General features: G+C 35.0%; 1 protein-coding gene across 1 annotated transcript in view; it reads left to right on the forward strand.

Annotated features, from left to right (window-relative positions):
• The window catches only part of LOC132561160 (retroviral integration site protein Fli-1 homolog), a 38,831-nt gene that overhangs the window by 11,719 nt on the left and 9,420 nt on the right, over nt 1–17,692 (forward strand). Inside the window, exons 3-4 of the mRNA XM_060225888.1 lie at nt 9,132–9,347; nt 9,895–10,008. Coding sequence (XP_060081871.1) covers nt 9,132–9,347; nt 9,895–10,008 — 330 coding nt within the window. The remainder of the gene's footprint in view (nt 1–9,131; nt 9,348–9,894; nt 10,009–17,692) is intronic.

The raw sequence follows: 17,692 nt of genomic DNA on the forward strand, positions 1-17,692 counted from the left end.
TGAATCCTTTAGTGACATTCTAACCCACTTTATACACTGTTAACTGTGTCATTAGAGACCATGGACCCGGTAGTACCCTGCTCATTAGCCTCACGTACAACCTAGTGCATTTTCTCGACCTTGAACTATAGCTAGACCATGTGTGGGGACTCCAATCCGCTGCCAAACAATGGTATGGGTCACAGGGCTTTGGCACGAATTCCCGACCCACGGTCCATATATTATGTGTATTATAGTGCCAGAGCCCTGCGGTATGGACAATAACCCACAAGGCAATGGTATGGGCAATCGGGATTTTTTTCAGTATCATACTAAAACTTCTGTATCTGTTTGATAAGTAAAATAGTTAGTGTGTGTCTTATACCAAACAAAATCATTTGTAATGTACTAAATGATGAAACCTATAAAAGAAACAACAAGTTAACATGACATGCAGTTTTTACGAAACTTTTCTGTGTTGTTGACTAATCGTTTCTTAGACTACATTATGTGATCGTGTTGCAGAGTCATGTCCATCTTCTCTATGTAGATATAAATAGTTTCTTTATTTTCTCCATAAAATGTGTCACGTACGACCTTCAGCTTGACTTAGCTTTTTAACTTCATGTGTGAGCTTTTCACCAAGACGACTGGAATTTTATTTTCCAATCTGACATGAAAATATCTTGTCCTGTTCGATTAACGGATGACTACACAAGAACTTTGCCCAAATGTTCGACCCGTCGGACTTTAAATGTTTATGGTAGTGACAATGGCTGTAATTCCTCAGAAGGAAAATCTGAACATATTTTTTAATCGTATTTTTTTATCCTCCACAAAGATCGACGGCCTTATAATATCCCTGTGTAGTCGACAGTTAATTAAACCATTTATCAAAAATATTTAATTTACAACCCTTGTTAATATGTTACATTGTAAATATATATGACCAGTGGGTTGGGAAGACGCGCCCGGTCCCTGTGACTAAGTATATTGGACGGACTTTGTTAACGACCGTTCGTGATTAAACGCTAACTATTGCTGCGCTCTAATGAACAGAGGTAAAAACCAAGTGTCGAAGTGGAAAATCTGACTTACATGTATCTTTGATTTGTGTGTCTATTTCGGATGGAAATCTAGATTATATCTCCTATATTAAGCATTTTCAACGATTCGTCAATAGGACGTTATTTTAGAGCAATGTATACTAACAAGCCAACCATAAGTAAATATTTGCATATTATTATATTTAAAATAAAGATGTGTCTAAGAAAGGACAGTTTTATAGTGTCCTAACATTGGCCACGGGGTCGAGTAACACGTGATACAGCGGTCGTAGTGAAAAAAACCCTGTTTGCTGGAATACGATTTTGGTGAATGGTTTGGTATTCACGAGTTTCATAGTTAAAAAAATAACTCGAGGAAAAAATAATTAAGGAAATAAAAAGGAAACAAAATAATAAATAAAGATAAAAAAATCTATTTTATGTAAATTTGTATAAATATTTTAAACAAATGAACTTTGAATCCCAGCCATAACCGAGTTCCTTGATGACCTATAGATAATGCGGTAGTAGTTTGCTACTTAAGGAAAAAGTAACCGATAAGTTTCTTGAGGAACTTTCGAGTCGTTTAGAACCTTTACAATACTGAGTTTTTCAAGCACGCATATGCTCTAGTGCATGATGTACGTTTGGAACCAAATGACGGTCTTGACGAACAATTGACATTAGGATTGAATATTAGTTATTTCAACCAAAAAGTAAACCTTTTACAATGTCTCCGTGTGGTCAGATCAACTAATTTAGGCAATATGTACTCGCATCAGATGTTTAGTCGCTAAGGTCATTAACATGCAGTATTATCATAAAAACACTTATTTAACAAGCTAACGGTGATACCTGTTCATATATAACTGTATTTAAAATGCCACAATGCCCCAATACTGGGATCTTATGACAAACGATGCAATAGATGGAGTGATACAAACAAAAAATCAAACCTGTTTACTAGGAAACGATTTTGGTAGATGATTTGTAATTTCCACGTTTCTTATTAAAAACAATAGACTCGTAAAAAAGTAAAAATGAAATTGAAAAATATATTGAACCGTCCAGCCATGATCGAGAGGGTGTTTTTGGTGCCTTTAAAACTATACAGCTACGTCTTCATTAATTTATCGCCTATTGGCACCACAGTAAAGTAAGCGTGTAAACTTACAAATAATGCGATAGTAATTTGCTACTTAGAGAAAAAGTAGTCGATAAGTTTGTGGCGTTATTAGTGACCTATACTTCCGAATATTTCAGACTATTTGTAAACAAAATGGCGGGACTTGGGCAGACGTCTTTGAATTTTGGAATTGAATAGCGTATATTTCTGCAAGTTAACCGTCCACAATATCCCCATAGGTTCAGTTCATCTAATTCTATCGAGGAGTAATATACCATGTATACAACATGTACAACCACTGGAAAGGAGGGGTACATATGTACAGTGAATATATAGCACTCCCTGCATGTTTTACTGACGTCATGTTTGCGTGATTGTCGAACTCCACACGAACAATCGGCGTGTTATAATGGATACAAGACGTGACCTCTAACTGTACCGTATGAATCAGATTTAGTCATCATTGTTAGCAGATCCTAACGGAGACAACTTTATGAAAGAGACCACTGATGACAAACCAGTGAAGCTGTGTGGCCTGATTCTCTCCGAAGGCGTTCAAAGTACAATTAGCCGAACCCGTAATATCCTCCGTGGCGGGTATGTTATTGCTAACTCCAGCCAAGATAGTGTTACAACAAGCGTTAATAATTTTGAATGCCCATTAAATTAGTTTTCCTCTTTGTACATGTACCAAGGATATTACACCCAGTGGTACAAGAAACATAAAATCGTGATGTTTTAAAATCTGTCATTTGACTGATATAACAGAACATAGATAACATATGCAATTAACAAATTGAATACAAATAAGGCGTGTTGTCCTGCTGACATTTTGAATTAATATGATAATATATGATATTATAATAATATTCAATAATAATTAACATATATAATTCAGTAAGACAGTGTTATTACCATGCTTCGTTGTCTTTTTTAAATGTGGTCAAAAGGTAATACCGTACCTGCATTTAGGAAAAGAGACGATGTAAATAATTACAGGGGTGTAACTCTCGTTTGCTGTCTGGGTCAACTTTTCACATCAATTATAAATAATCGGCTGATGGCTTTCAATCAAATGTATTATAAAATAACTCAATTGGTTTCCAGAAAATTCTATCTATTTTTAACGCTGTATTGGCATTGCAATCGCTAATGAACCGTACTTTCAGAAATAAGAGAGGATTAGGAACAAAAAGCTTTATTCTCTGTTATGAACGAATGTCGCAAGATTTATTTTGATGTAGAATCTCAATTATCAGTTTTTGATACGTACGTCAATAGCAGTTTAAGTGATGGATCGCTGTAAAGAACCTGATATAGAAAAAGTCCGCCGATGTTCTGTATGTATTTGTCCACTGACATTGTTAAGAAAGCTGAAACTATTTGAATACTTGATAAAATTGAAAAAGTCTATAATTATTTATTTTGAAATCATACTTTGTAGATAGTTTAGAGAACAAAGATAAATGGATGTTGAACATTATGAACAAATTATTTTCAGGCAGGGGTGGAGAGAAGAAATTAGAACATCTCCGAAAGGACAGATCTATACACATTCGAATCATGCATTTGATCTGCAGTGCTACTCAAGAACACAAATACCGAAGGGATATTTGATAGAAATTACAAAAATAAGACTATCAACTCATAATTTAAATGCAGAAAAATTCGATACCATATATAGAGAAATTGAATTCGTACCGTTTGTAATGCAAATGGTGTTGAAAATGAGTTCCATTTTATTTTAAAATGTACATACATTATCTTAAGTATGTGTAAAATTATAGAGTTATCAAATGTTAAAAACACAAAAGAAATCGGAAAATGTCCAAATACATCAGAGCAGCTAATGCCTCGAGAAACCCTTTAATCTGTTTGGATGCTGATTGGCTGCTTTCTCTGGGTATAGTTAATATTTTGCGGTTGTAGTATTCAGTGTTATTATTGTGAGTACTTTTAATTGATGACGTTTTTGTTTTAAACTGATGAGTCGATAATTCAGTTAAGGATGATAAATAACTTGGATAATGTATGTTTTGAATCAGTATTGATCATACCTAAGGATAACACATGCATAGCAATGGTTAAATAAGCAACATGTTCTATTTCACTTGTTAGCTGGCAGACTGATCGTGTTGAGTAACGTGTAACGTTGAACCTAATAAATCACGGTACATGAGAATGAATCTTTGATATGAAATAGGAGCGATGCCTCTCCCACCCTCTCGATGGCGGATTGTCATATTCAGCCGCACTATACGGAAGTTCTACTTCATCTGTACGCCATTGTTACAGTTCTATGTTATGACATATCAATCTTTATTTTATTTTATCTTTAACAATGGTGTCATTATTTAATTGTTTCTTGAGCGAAGCGGAGTCACATTTACATGTAACGTAATGTACTGTTGCGAAGTACATTGTCTTTGTCTAGTTTTTATACCTCCGGATCGAGATGATCGGGGACAGATAGTTTCTGCGCTGTCTGTTTATCTTTCTGTTGTCAACTTTAACCCTGTCCATAACCATAACACCGTAAGAGGTAGGGCTTTCATATTTGGCATATGTGTTCCATGTGACAAGACCTCTCCGGTGGTACCAAAATTATTGACCGTATCACCTAGACCGTCACCTTTGATCTACAATTGAAAAAAAATCAACATTGGCCATAATTATTGTACCACGAGAGGTATGGCTTTCATATTTAACATGTGTTTTCCTCGTGACATAACCACGATGAAGACAGAAGTGTTTCACAAAATGTGTATGCAATAAGCACATGCCTTACACAGTACAGTTATAATGTTCCACTTCATACTTTTGTTGCAACTAGGGGGGGGATTGTTTCATTTTAGTATAGGAAAATTACAGGAAATTGATTCTAAAAGACATCGCTCGCCGTTCTAAATTTTGACCACAAAAAATGTTTACTTGAGACATTCATATCACTTGAGAGTATGAGTTAGCTCCCTTACGTCAAAATGTGACATTTCTGTACACCACAATCTGTATAAAAGTTTGAAGTTCTTGTGAAGAGGTATGAAAGTAAGAATCTTGTATACTTTCCCAACTGTAACAAAATAAACTGTAGGTATGTGAGAGTAACGGAGAATGTTTGTTAACGACTAGTTGGGTGTGATATATATTGATAAATACGTGTTAAACGATACCTTAGCTTAGATTGAGTTTATTTGAATTGTACCACGCACCTTACAAGTTCACGAAGGAAACAGTATAACGGACAGAATACGGGATTTTTATTTAGCAAATGATTTCTATATTCAATACTGTTTCCTAGATAAAATAAACAAAAGTTACTCTCTGTGTATGTTAGTATTGAGTTGTAGTGTGATACAGGTATAGAAGTGTAAACATTTAATATCGCTGTAATGGTTTGAATAATGGTAACAAAGTCTTATCTACAATTTACAAAAAATATCCATACATCATTCTCCAGTCAACTCTGGAAAAGAAAGTAATCAGAATAATTAAAATGTTTCACATCAAAAAGCATTACAGCTCTCTTACGACCACTAAACAGATTATCAGAGATCACGTGGTGATGATACAGAGAGATACAGAATTATTTCCGGGAAATATGACAGGCCCCGTGAATTTTGGCTTTAACCTGAGTATTTGTGTATTTGTGAGGTTATATATATATAGATCTAGTAAGTAATATCGACAATATGTTACTGCATCCTAATAAACATGTGTTCACTGGGATAGATATATGATCAATGAAGTAATAACGACAGTACCGTGACAAGTGAATTGTCAAACTTTCGAGGCAATCTGTCCTTTTATCAAGACACAGATATTACATAAATTACAACACATACATAGAACATAAAACAAATACAAAGTTATAAACTAAAATCGAGAGCGTTGGTGTAAATTTTGTATGTTGATAATCCCTTCGGCCGATGGATGCCGTGGGCCCTTTATAAGGGACAAAAACATCTTAAGTTGTGGTATCCAATACTCCGAGGAAAGCAGTTTACCAGCCCCACTCTCAAAAAGGAATTATTTGATTAAAGAAATCAGAAAATTCACTGTAAAAACTGAATGAATAAGTTACAATTAAGATTTTGATGAAAATTACCAGTTAAGTGTAAAAACATATACATTGAATATGGTCGATTAGGCCCCAGATTTGTCAATAAGTTGTCAGACTAGATTTTCTGCTTTCTACCTATTTCTATATTTCTTGGTTCTTGTAATATTTACAGTGAATTATGTTAGACAGGAGACAGAGCAGTCGTTCTGTGGAAACGAAGACAAAGAAATACACGGATATCACCTCACTTTCCCATGCTACTTTTATACGTAGTCAAGTAGTTTGAGAGCACACTTGGTCGGCTTTAACTAAACCTCTGCACCGTTACAATAGACCGTTATCACACAAAGGCATAACTACACCATATGGAACTTGTATACTGACAACACAGACCACTGTTATGTCCAACTTAGTCCGAAGTTTATAAAGCCAGCAAGATTCTAGTCGTAGAACAGTTAACAGAAAGCAAGATTAAAAAGAAAAATCTACCCATACCTTATAATGAATTCGTTTACAAAACTATCAAAAAGTACAAAGAATCCCATGTATGCTAATATTGGACGACCGCTTTTAAAGCATCAAGATATTGGCCATGTTGTAGTTTGTCGCCTTTTTTATGTAAAATATTTGAACATTCAATGGTAAAATGTCCGGAAACCAAATCTCCGACCTTTGCTATTACAACCGACACAATGGATGTTTGCTTACACTGAAGTCAACCTTTGTTCGCCATCTTACTCCGGACTTGATATGTGAATTATGACACATGTTTTCGCTAGATGACCATCAACTGGACAATGGCTTAATTTTCTTGACCACTGACTTGGTCAGCAGATGTTAATTGCTTGTCAACAGAAAAATCCAAGCAGTCACGTGTCAGCTCAAATAAAAAAAAGGTTGCTAATGTATAATCATACGCCTCCAGCCAAACAAGAGTTCCGAATTCCATTTTGGACATGGGTTAATTGTCAGAGTTGGTGGGCCATCGAAATGTTGGATCTACATCCTGCTGGGACCTACATTCATTGCCAACGTCCAACTGTTTTAAGGCGATGATTTCCAATCTGTGAGGACATACTGGGAACCATGACATTCATACTCCTAACACTTGGGTTTCTTTTGTTAGTTTCTTTGGTGAAATAAAGGATTTTTTAGAGAAAATACAAAAGGCAAAAAAATGTTTTTAAAATCCGTATGTACGACATTAACTGGTCATGTAAGATAAATCTCTTTTGAATTTTACTACAAAGTAACAGTGTATTGTTAAAATGTAAATAACTAATTAACAGATTCTCCCACCTTACATTCCTTATATGGATACAATTAATTAAATGCAAAATTGTTACTATATTATAGATAATATATTGACAGCTGTATTGTTAATTTCGATAGATCAGTGTAATATCTATACATTATTATGTTGGGTGTACAAACTGATTCTTTATAATACATAGACATTAGTTTGACATCTATATAAAATCACTATCTGTTTATATAAAATTACATTTATCTGGATGTTTTATATCCTTCTGATGGCAATATCATGACGCTTTCATCGTTCACTGTCTTTCAATTATGATGTTAGTGATTATACTTCACTTATTTTATGACATTTGATGCACTTACAACGTCATTTAGATTCCGATGATGGCGGGGGGAGGCGGGGGAGGGGGGCGATTTATCGGTAGGGATAGACCCAACCACACTCTCACTTCTCTCGCCATCGTATCGGAGCAGATTGGGGTATACGAGTTCTATTTCACTTTTTATGTCTAGATATCTTGCATGTTTTATTTGGTATGAATTCTAGCGCCACGTAAGTCATATAATGCCTTGGGAAATTTTGCATGTATATTTTACTATGTAAAGTGTGATTTAAAACATGTGTGACAAATTAATAAAATATTTTCATCATTGAATAGTCATTGGTTCTTTGTTATATCATATGACTTACCATTTTAATCTTTTATGTTAATATAACCATTTTAGATTTTTAGGATTTGTCTTTTGTTGTTTGATGTTATTTCCTTTTGGATCGCTGTGTCTTTCACCGGTTGATGGCCCTAATGACTTTTTATGTGTTGACGGGCCGTTATGAATGCAATGATAATACTTGTTATATCAAATACAGAGTTTACTCCCTTTTTTAAACCCTCAGAAACTAATATGATAATTGTATAACACGGTTCTTGTTTGTGTTAACATAAATCCATATAGATACTGAGTACATTAACCTCAGGCTCAGAGCGCTGTTCTATGGATCAGGATCTGACAGTGTTATATCACAGGCACTCGAGGCCAGGATATTATTTTTTAAACGTTGATTTTTGTTTTAGCAAAACTGCTGATATTTCGTTTAAATAACGTCAGTCATGAGTGCTAAAACAAAAATCAACGTTTAAAAAATAATATCCTGGCCTCGAGTGCCTGTGTGTTATATACTTATACAAGAACACTGTCAAGTTTTTAGCCGGATCCGCATAATAAGCTGTCATAAGGAAGTAAAACTTTATCGAAACAAACACTTTTTGTAATGTTTTCTAATCATTTCTTCCTTACGTTATAGTTTTTACATGACCTAACTCTTTCTATACATTACCTTTTGTTTAAAGATACAATGTAGATGTGCGGCTTTCTAACAGTAAAAGTCTTAAAATTATACAAAATGAAATCAATTGAGACATGTATAAATACTCTATATTATATATATTTATATATACATATGACGTTCAGAAACAACTGTATACCTTTATTTTTCAAATAGTCTTTAGTATATTAGAAATGTCTGTCTATATAGATCATGTATGTTTGTGACCTCCACAGGTTCTTGATCACACAATTTATCTACAAGTGACAGGAGTATATGTGTTGTTTTGCTATGTTTTATTTATCCCTTCCTTCTTCCCGTCTTCACATACAGATCCCAGTCACTGGACGACATCACACGTTCGTGAATGGCTTGAATGGGCGGTTAGGGAGTACAAATTACGCGATCTTGACGTCAGCAAGTTCCCTCAAATCGACGGGAGGGAGTTGTGCAATCTCACAAATGACCACACCCACTTCGTTCAGATCTGTGGGTGGAACACAAGTGTGGCGGACTGTCTCCTCACCCACCTAAACTACCTCCGGGATGGTAAGTTTGGACAATATATCATTCTTTAAACTGAGTTCAAGACAGTATGAAAGTTTCCAAACGAGGGCTACCATATCCTGCTTCAAATTATGTCCGGGACAGAGTGTACCCATAGCTCCGGGGTTAATATACCAAGTCTTAATGTTTCCACTTATAGTTTATCCTTTCCATGAATTAACAATATCCTTCCTTAACCACATCTGCGACAAAAATTCAAACATTTCCAAGGCCAGCAGATAATAGTTAAATCATTCTAATATATCACTTAGCCATGTATAGAAGATTTTTTTTTAAGATTCTGTATTGAAAATAAACATAACTAACCACGACACATGTAAAACGCACTTTTCGGTACGCCTGTCTCTTCTTCTGTTTAAAATTTTGTCGTAGTCATTTAAAATGTCATTCACTGCTTGGACTTTACGATTTCTACTTGAATTGCACTTCCATCACAAAAGCTAATGAGAAATTGTATTTAACCTGGAAAATCTGTTTTTACGAGAGTTGTCTCGCTTGTCGTTTCTTTATCAATCGTACTATTTTTCAGGTGTTGCAGTTAGTACTGGATACAGTAACGACACCGTAACTACTAATTCTCCAGCTTCTACCGTATCTTATACCCATAGCAGTGGGGGCAGCTGTGTGGCCCGCTCTCCTACAGGTAATTAACAATTATGTACATTATGTATGTTATCACTGAAGTCATGTGGCCCGCTCTCCTACAGGTAACTTACAACATGTACATTATGTATGTTATCATTGAAGTCATGTGACCCGCTCTCCTACAGGTAATTAACAATTATGTACATTATGTATGTTATCACTGAAGTCATGTGACCCGCTCTCCTACAGGTAACTTACAATATGTATATTATGTATGTTATCACTGAAGTCATGTGACCCGCTCTCCTACAGGTAACTTACAATATGTACATTATGTATGTTATCACTGAAGTCATGTATCCCGCTCTCCTACAGGTAACTTACAATATGTACATTATGTATGTTATCACTGAAGTCATGTATCCCGCTCTCCTACAGGTAACTTACAATATGTACATTATGTATGTTATCACTGAAGTCATGAGACCCGCTCTCGCACAGGTAACTTACAATATCTTTATTATGTGTGTTATCACTGAAGTCATGTATCCCGCTCTCCTACAGGTACATTTTCAAAAGTTATCATGCCATCGGGAAAATATTAGCCCATATTATCAGTTGCAGCTCTGTGGCCCGTTATTCTTTATGTACACTATTAGTCGTCAGAGAAATACTGGCCGACTGGGGAAGTGCTGCCTGTTTTTCTACATGTAAGTTAGCATGTAATCACCGAAAAAAAAAATCAAGTTACCATGCCACCGAGAAAATATTAGTCCATAGAGCCAGGGACAGTTGGGAGGCCCGTTTTCCTACAGATACAATATTTAGTTACCATATCACAGCTTAAAGAAGCGGGGTAACGGTTTGTCCCGTTTTCCTTCAGTGAAGTTACCATGTCACCATGGAATATGATGTGCCAATTAAAAAAATACTACAAAATACCTTAATTGTATGCTAGTAAAATCTGGACCTTCTTCGGAATTGTTAATTCCGTACTCACATTTTCATATGATAAACTGCCCGCATCTACACTTAATAAAAACCGTTACTTTGTCTTATACACATAACAACATACACCCATGTTTCTACACCATGATTTACAGCCTCATACATACTATACAGTTTATAAGACAGCAGAGAAATGATTGGTGTCAATCACACGATTCTGTATATTAGAAACTGTAGAAAATTCGAAGAGATAGAGAAAAATAAATTGACCTTTGTTTGTTTTTCGTTTTATCCTATTAACTTCAATTATCATGAATAGGACAAGGGCTGTGACGTCATCCATCGTTGTTACATTAAGGCCCTCTTGTGTTATATATCTGTTTGAAGAGTAAAAGATCATCAATTCAGACTTAACAAGTGTACTTAGTGACCAGAGGGTTTTGTTTATGTACTCAGTCTCAGAAGTGCTGTAAATTTGCGTTAAGCACTGGTGAGCCGATTATCTCTCTCACACATTCTCTGTTAAAGGAGATCATTTCTGTAATGAGTGTTTTCCGCCATCACAAGTAGCCGACATTTTTGTCCTTCAGACACTTCGATAAGAATTGCCATTGTATCGTATTTGGTGCATGTTTGGTGGTCGTATTTACCGATGTAAACATCTAGAGGTCCCCCTCCGTCAACTTTAAATAAGCATTCCGACACATCCATTGTGTGTTACGCTTGTGTGGACATTTCTCCTATGTTCTGTTGACTTAAAGCTGCTATATTATTCGAGTCTATTTCGAAAAGCTCAATGAGAAAAATCAACAAAAAATCTTAAAAACCAGGAAATCGTTTGATAATGTATTACCTCTGAAAACACGGGAAATTAAACCGGGTCAAACACGTGATTGATACAATCCACGTTTCACATGAAGATATTTTAGCAAATATTTATTGGTTTCTCGGACAAAATAAGGAAATTGCTGTCGCTTTCTTTGAAGAATGATCCGGAGGTTCTGTGCTACGAATATGTTTACTTACTACGAATGACTTTCTAAGAAAGCGGACATATTCATTACATATACTGGTTTGTACAAACATCTTGAGATTTTATCTTCACTACATGATTATGTTGTACTCGATGGTCATGCACTTGACCCATTGAGCACTTTGTACAGATATAGATTAATAATGTTCATTAATTCAGTCATGTTTCCTGTTTCTTATCACCGCTACACCTACGCTATATTCCGGGAAATTTCTCCCCTGTTATTATTTTCGTCCTTTTCATCCACGTATAGAGAGGGCGAATTAACACGAGACGAATTCGTGCATATTGGTACAAGGGTGAAAATAATAGATAAATTCTTTAACATGTTTTATCAGATATTAACTACAATTTCACATATCCCTTTCTCGAGCGGCTTTCGTCATTCCTTTTCATACATTTTTATTCTGTTAAAATGCAAATGCGACAGTTATTTATTTATTTATTAATTTTTTGAGAAAAAAAGTGTCATTAAAAAGTTATCATGATACGATTTGGTTTTATCGAAAGTCTTTAAATAAATTTGGATTAACATTTGCTTGTGCAAAATTAAACTTATCAGCCGTAGCCTAAACATTCATCGGCGATAAATAATATTTGTACAAAGTATTTAGATACTGGAGCGAGTTCCTTTTCTTTTTACAGAAATGTTGTGAAAGATATAATGTAATGACTCTGGATGTACACGGAGCGATAAACCCAACAACACCCCTCCCCCCACCGCCCCCCCCCCCCAACATCCCCCCTAAAAAAACCCCCCCCCAAAAAAAAACAAAAAAACAAAACAAAACAAAAAACAAAAAAACACAAATATAATAGAACTAGTGCCAGTGTGATGTTTGTCTGTGATACATGTAGTTAAGATAGTGATAAGAATGGGATTGTAAGTATTTAGAATGTGAATGCTGTCTGTGACAGACACTTGTCACTTCTCCTTTCATTGAACTGTCGGTTCTTAATCAGATCTGGATGTCTTTATTGAAGAATAAGTCACTCAGAAAAGATTTTTAAAAAAGGAGTGAACCAGTTTAGTACAAAGACCTGTGAATGCATCGGTCAAGCAGGTGGTCATCGTGTCGAGTCCCGTGCACACGTGAGTCTCCAGTTGCACATGCATATACTCGGAGTAATCTGCCGTTGGTCATTTCGTCGAATTTAAGGTCGTTTTCTGCTTAACTGATTTTCTCCAATAGTTCATCAGAACTGTTAAGAATCAAGGACCATCCAAGTGGCAGGTTTACTAGTTAAAGTAGCATGTATGAAACTGACACTCGAGTGACACACAAAATAAAAAGAAATCTGATTGTTATACTGCTAGTTTTAATACTAGGGCGTGGAGAGAGTGAAATAAATTATTGTTTAAGTGTGAACAGCACAGGTTATTTCCATACACTGTTTGATATCGAGTGGTGTACGATTAAATCGTATTTATTAATAACACAAGAACACATCAAATATTATTTCTGCCCTCAGACTAAGCGAATAAAGATTTTTTTTAAATTTGATTTTCTTTTTAACGTTTATGGTACAGCTGAATTATACATAAGTACGTTTGGAATTACAAACGTAACGACTGAAAACATACTCGACTTACTCCAGAACTAGAGGATAAGAATTCATGTTTATTGTGTTTTAAAATTATTTTTTCATAAAGAAACATGTGCATCAACAAAACGTAGGAGTATTTGTATTATTTACCTGAGTCTTAATTACATATATAATGGCAACTCGTATCAATATTAACAGATAGGGAACAGAGGGTAAGCTCCATCACAACCTAGCCTCTGGTGACTATACTGTTAAAGCAACCTATTCTATCTTAATTGGAACATTTTAGATAAGACAGAAAGCATCTAAAAGTAAAGGCTTCGATTAGTAGGTAGGAAACCACGAAAATGAACGACATAACTGGTCAGCGTACCATACCATGTATATATATGTGTATAAAAACATTTATGTTTCATATGGTAACATGAAATAATGATTAAAGTCAGATATTCTTTATCACCAATAGTAAAACCTATAGTCTGACGTGGTATCTGAAATGTCGCTTCTATCACAAACAAGTTGTTACTCTGTAAGTGATAGCTAAGTTCTCTCCAACATAGCTTCTCCTTTATCTAAGTCAATCATTTTATCACAATATGACAAGCATGAGACAAAACATACTTCCGATGTTATATACATTATACATATATGTCCATGTAACCCAAACTAAACCGCACCCCCTCCCCCCAAAAATGGGGGGAATTTGTTTAAAAAGAATTGTTCGATATTGACATAAATAATATATGGTATAAAGAAAATAAATGCAAGGCGCCGAGTCTGGCATAATCATTATTATCTTTTTTCTTTTTGTTTGAATGAGGAACACGAAAGTTAATGGTCGTTTACTAGGACAGATTGTTGTTTTAATAACATTTTCACCAGTGAAATATTTTTTTGGAAAAATAAAATGATGATGTTACGTTTAGTAAAACGTGTAATTCACTACAATAGCTCGTAAAATAGAATAAAATGGGTAAAAGAGACCCTGATGTCCGTTCGTCCGGGTAGAAAACTGAGATAGCCGTTTAATGGATGACCACATGGTCACATCACCATCACACATCTCGAAATTCTCTTTTCAAATAAGAACATTATCCACTACTTTTTCTCATCATGAAATGAATGAAGACAAACACTGTCCGATTTTCATAGTTTCTATAAGTATAAATACCCTTGACGATGCAACTTTGTTAACTGAAGTCAACGAGCACTTAATTCGGTAACTTTCTAATATTGACCTGTCGTGGGATATCGGTACTGAGTAATTGTCTGACTGCAGCAAGCGTTGTATAATTCCTAAGTGCTTTAATGATATTGACAATTATATGTTCTTCTTTAAAAATGTTGGAATCAGAGACTGGATATAGATTTAATAATGTACATTCTATTTTCATTTTTTTTCCAACTTTTTGTGTAGCAGCGGAGGATTTACGAAACAGGACTATGTCATAGAGAATATTTTGATTTGATTTCAACTAGTCAGTTGCCATTAAGTTGATGTTATTGAGCGGTGCCTAAACGATTAGTATCGCTGTACCCATATTGTGTTACTACACTGCACATTTGACTGGTTCAAAAATCAGTTGTGAGCCTGGGAGAAGTCACCACTAATGAAGTCATCCGCCATTATCCTTCACAACATAGATATCGCCAAAATTATACAAGTCAGGAAACATTAGTAAATATTTGCCTTTTCAATTTCCTTTCATTGACAAATTTCGGCTTTAGAAATTTAATGTGGCGTGAAATAGGTAATTATTGTAGAACGTTAAATTTGGACATTAACGTAGTGGGTTTGGCTTACTATCACCTTGAACAGGTACTCCGGTTTCTGTTTACCGCCGTCCATAATGGGAGACAATACCGGTATTGTAGAACAATCAATGAGTATTCCCTATCTCCCAAATGTTCCTTTTATCTATCCACGTTATCAGGCGCTCTGTCTACGGTACGCTACAAGTGCCACCCGATCTCCGGAGGATTAAAATGATTTCTGAAGTTTTCAACGTATAATGTGCGCTTCTTTTTCTTGCACATTTGTAATATATTGTAAATATACTTATTGGTGTACGATTCCTACTGTTTTTAAAAAATACCGTCTTTAATTGATGATAAACATTTTTCAGTATTTTCTGTTCTGTGTTTTTTTTTTGATTAACAACTTGACTACTTCGTCACAATCTCGATCTATTTAACCAATTATGAACATATAATGCAGTCGTAATTAATTCAAGTCGTAAACATTTGCATTGCACATGGATAACAGTAGGAAATAAAATGCCAATGTCAACACACACAAGTAAGCTATACCTCGTAGTCGGTAGGATCAGTAAAAACACCAAGGATATTTCAAAACAAACGAATTTATGACCCAGGCTACCACCCAACCATATCATATCCAACACTGGCCACTTTCCCAACACTTCAATATAGCATGTAGATTAGAACTTATATATGATGGTTCCGTTATCGATAACCTGTTCTCATTTGAGAAAGTGACATTACTTACATGGATTGACCAAACTTCTATGGCGGGTGTCATCGATGAAGCAGAAGATGCTTACTTTTCCGGAACACCTGGTCTCAATGTTCCTCTCTTGTATTCTTATTTTGCCCTTGTTTTGTTCAATTTGAGTTTGGATTATGTGTACATGTCAGAGTTTTCATATTGTTTTTATCGACCTTCCAGTCAACATGTACTTATTATTGTACAACTTTCACCATATCATTTTGCTTGATACCTTTTTCATCAAATTTCACTGATTTTTGTTTGTACTATAATGTGTTGTTTACCATTCATTTTTTCTTAATTTGGTTTTTAACATAATATTAAAGATTTCATGCCTTACAATACAAAAGACATATTAATTCCTACTTGCTATGACGTTTATGAAAACAATAACATACCTTGTTGCGCGCAAGTGATGTGTGAACAGCGTAAACGAGATGTCGCCAAAATAGTAGTGTTAACCATATGATGAAATATGATTGTTATTTATTGTCCCCCATGTCAACCCTCACGTACGATTACTCAGGTTTTGAAGCCCTTCAAAGCTCCCATATTTTGTGTGTGATTAAGAAATCAATGAGATGATGACAAAAAGTGACCGCCTCTTATTCTACGTCGGTAGAATATTTCACTCCTACTGATGTCGGCCATTTGATGTGATCTAACGAATAATCCAATGCTGATAACTGATTCACATACCTTTTATATCTAATTGTCACACAATGAGAATTGGTACGTTGTTTAATCTGATGCGGTTTCTAATTTACTTCTCGTCTTTCAGGCGTTTGATTATTATTGAGCATCTCCCACCTCGATAAAGCGAATAAGTGATGATTTTTTCATTGTTCAACTACCATTGTGTCGAAATCTGTGTTGATCTAACACAATCTGTCTGTTTCATCTGTTTTAATATCGGATGAGCAATCACTGACCTTGGTACGCTTAGTGTTCGAATAGAATCAGCCAGACCAATGTTGATAACACCAATATCTTTGAGTAATTAGGTGTCTGATGTGTCGTAATTAGGACTATGATGTGAAGTAAGTGGGACAAGTAATTAGGGCTGTGCTGTTGTAATGAGGAATCTGATGCATATCTGTAGAGAATATGTGTTTGATACTGTTTTTTTTTTCGCTCAATAATCTTAAGTTAAACGCTAAAAAATACTCCTTCAGAATTCTACGAAATCAAAGACAACAAAAACAACACTTCAGCAACCAACTGGTCTTGATATTTTAACCTTCCTGTACCAAATATAATTGACTAAATACCAATAAAACATTCTTAAAGACACACTATTTGGTTGTATTGAAAACATATTCATTGTTGTTAATTTCCAAATATCTGTTTCATAGTGTTTCACTACAAACATTGGATACCTTGACGAATATCACATGCAACAGACGTTTCACGGTAGTCGAGTTCAAAATATGGTGATGAGAACCAATTAGATTTTTTCTCTCTGCCTGATTATTGATTTGTGTATAATGCATCCTTAAATCTTGAATAAATATTAAGTATGTAAGTCATTCTATTTACTGTCTGTGTACAAAGAGAGTATCATCGCAGTGTCTAATTAGTTAATCGTACTTGGTATGTAATATCTTAATCCTAATACGTAGTTAACCCTGTATGCTGTAACAGCTAATTCATCTCTAGGAAATCGATATCAAAAAGAGTCTTTAATGCTGTTAGGATTTGACC

Source organism: Ylistrum balloti, unplaced genomic scaffold, assembly GCF_031769215.1.
Source record: "Ylistrum balloti isolate Yb309-2 unplaced genomic scaffold, AGI_CSIRO_Ybal_v1 Utg371158, whole genome shotgun sequence".
In the NCBI taxonomy this organism is placed as follows: Eukaryota; Metazoa; Mollusca; class Bivalvia; order Pectinida; family Pectinidae; genus Ylistrum; species Ylistrum balloti.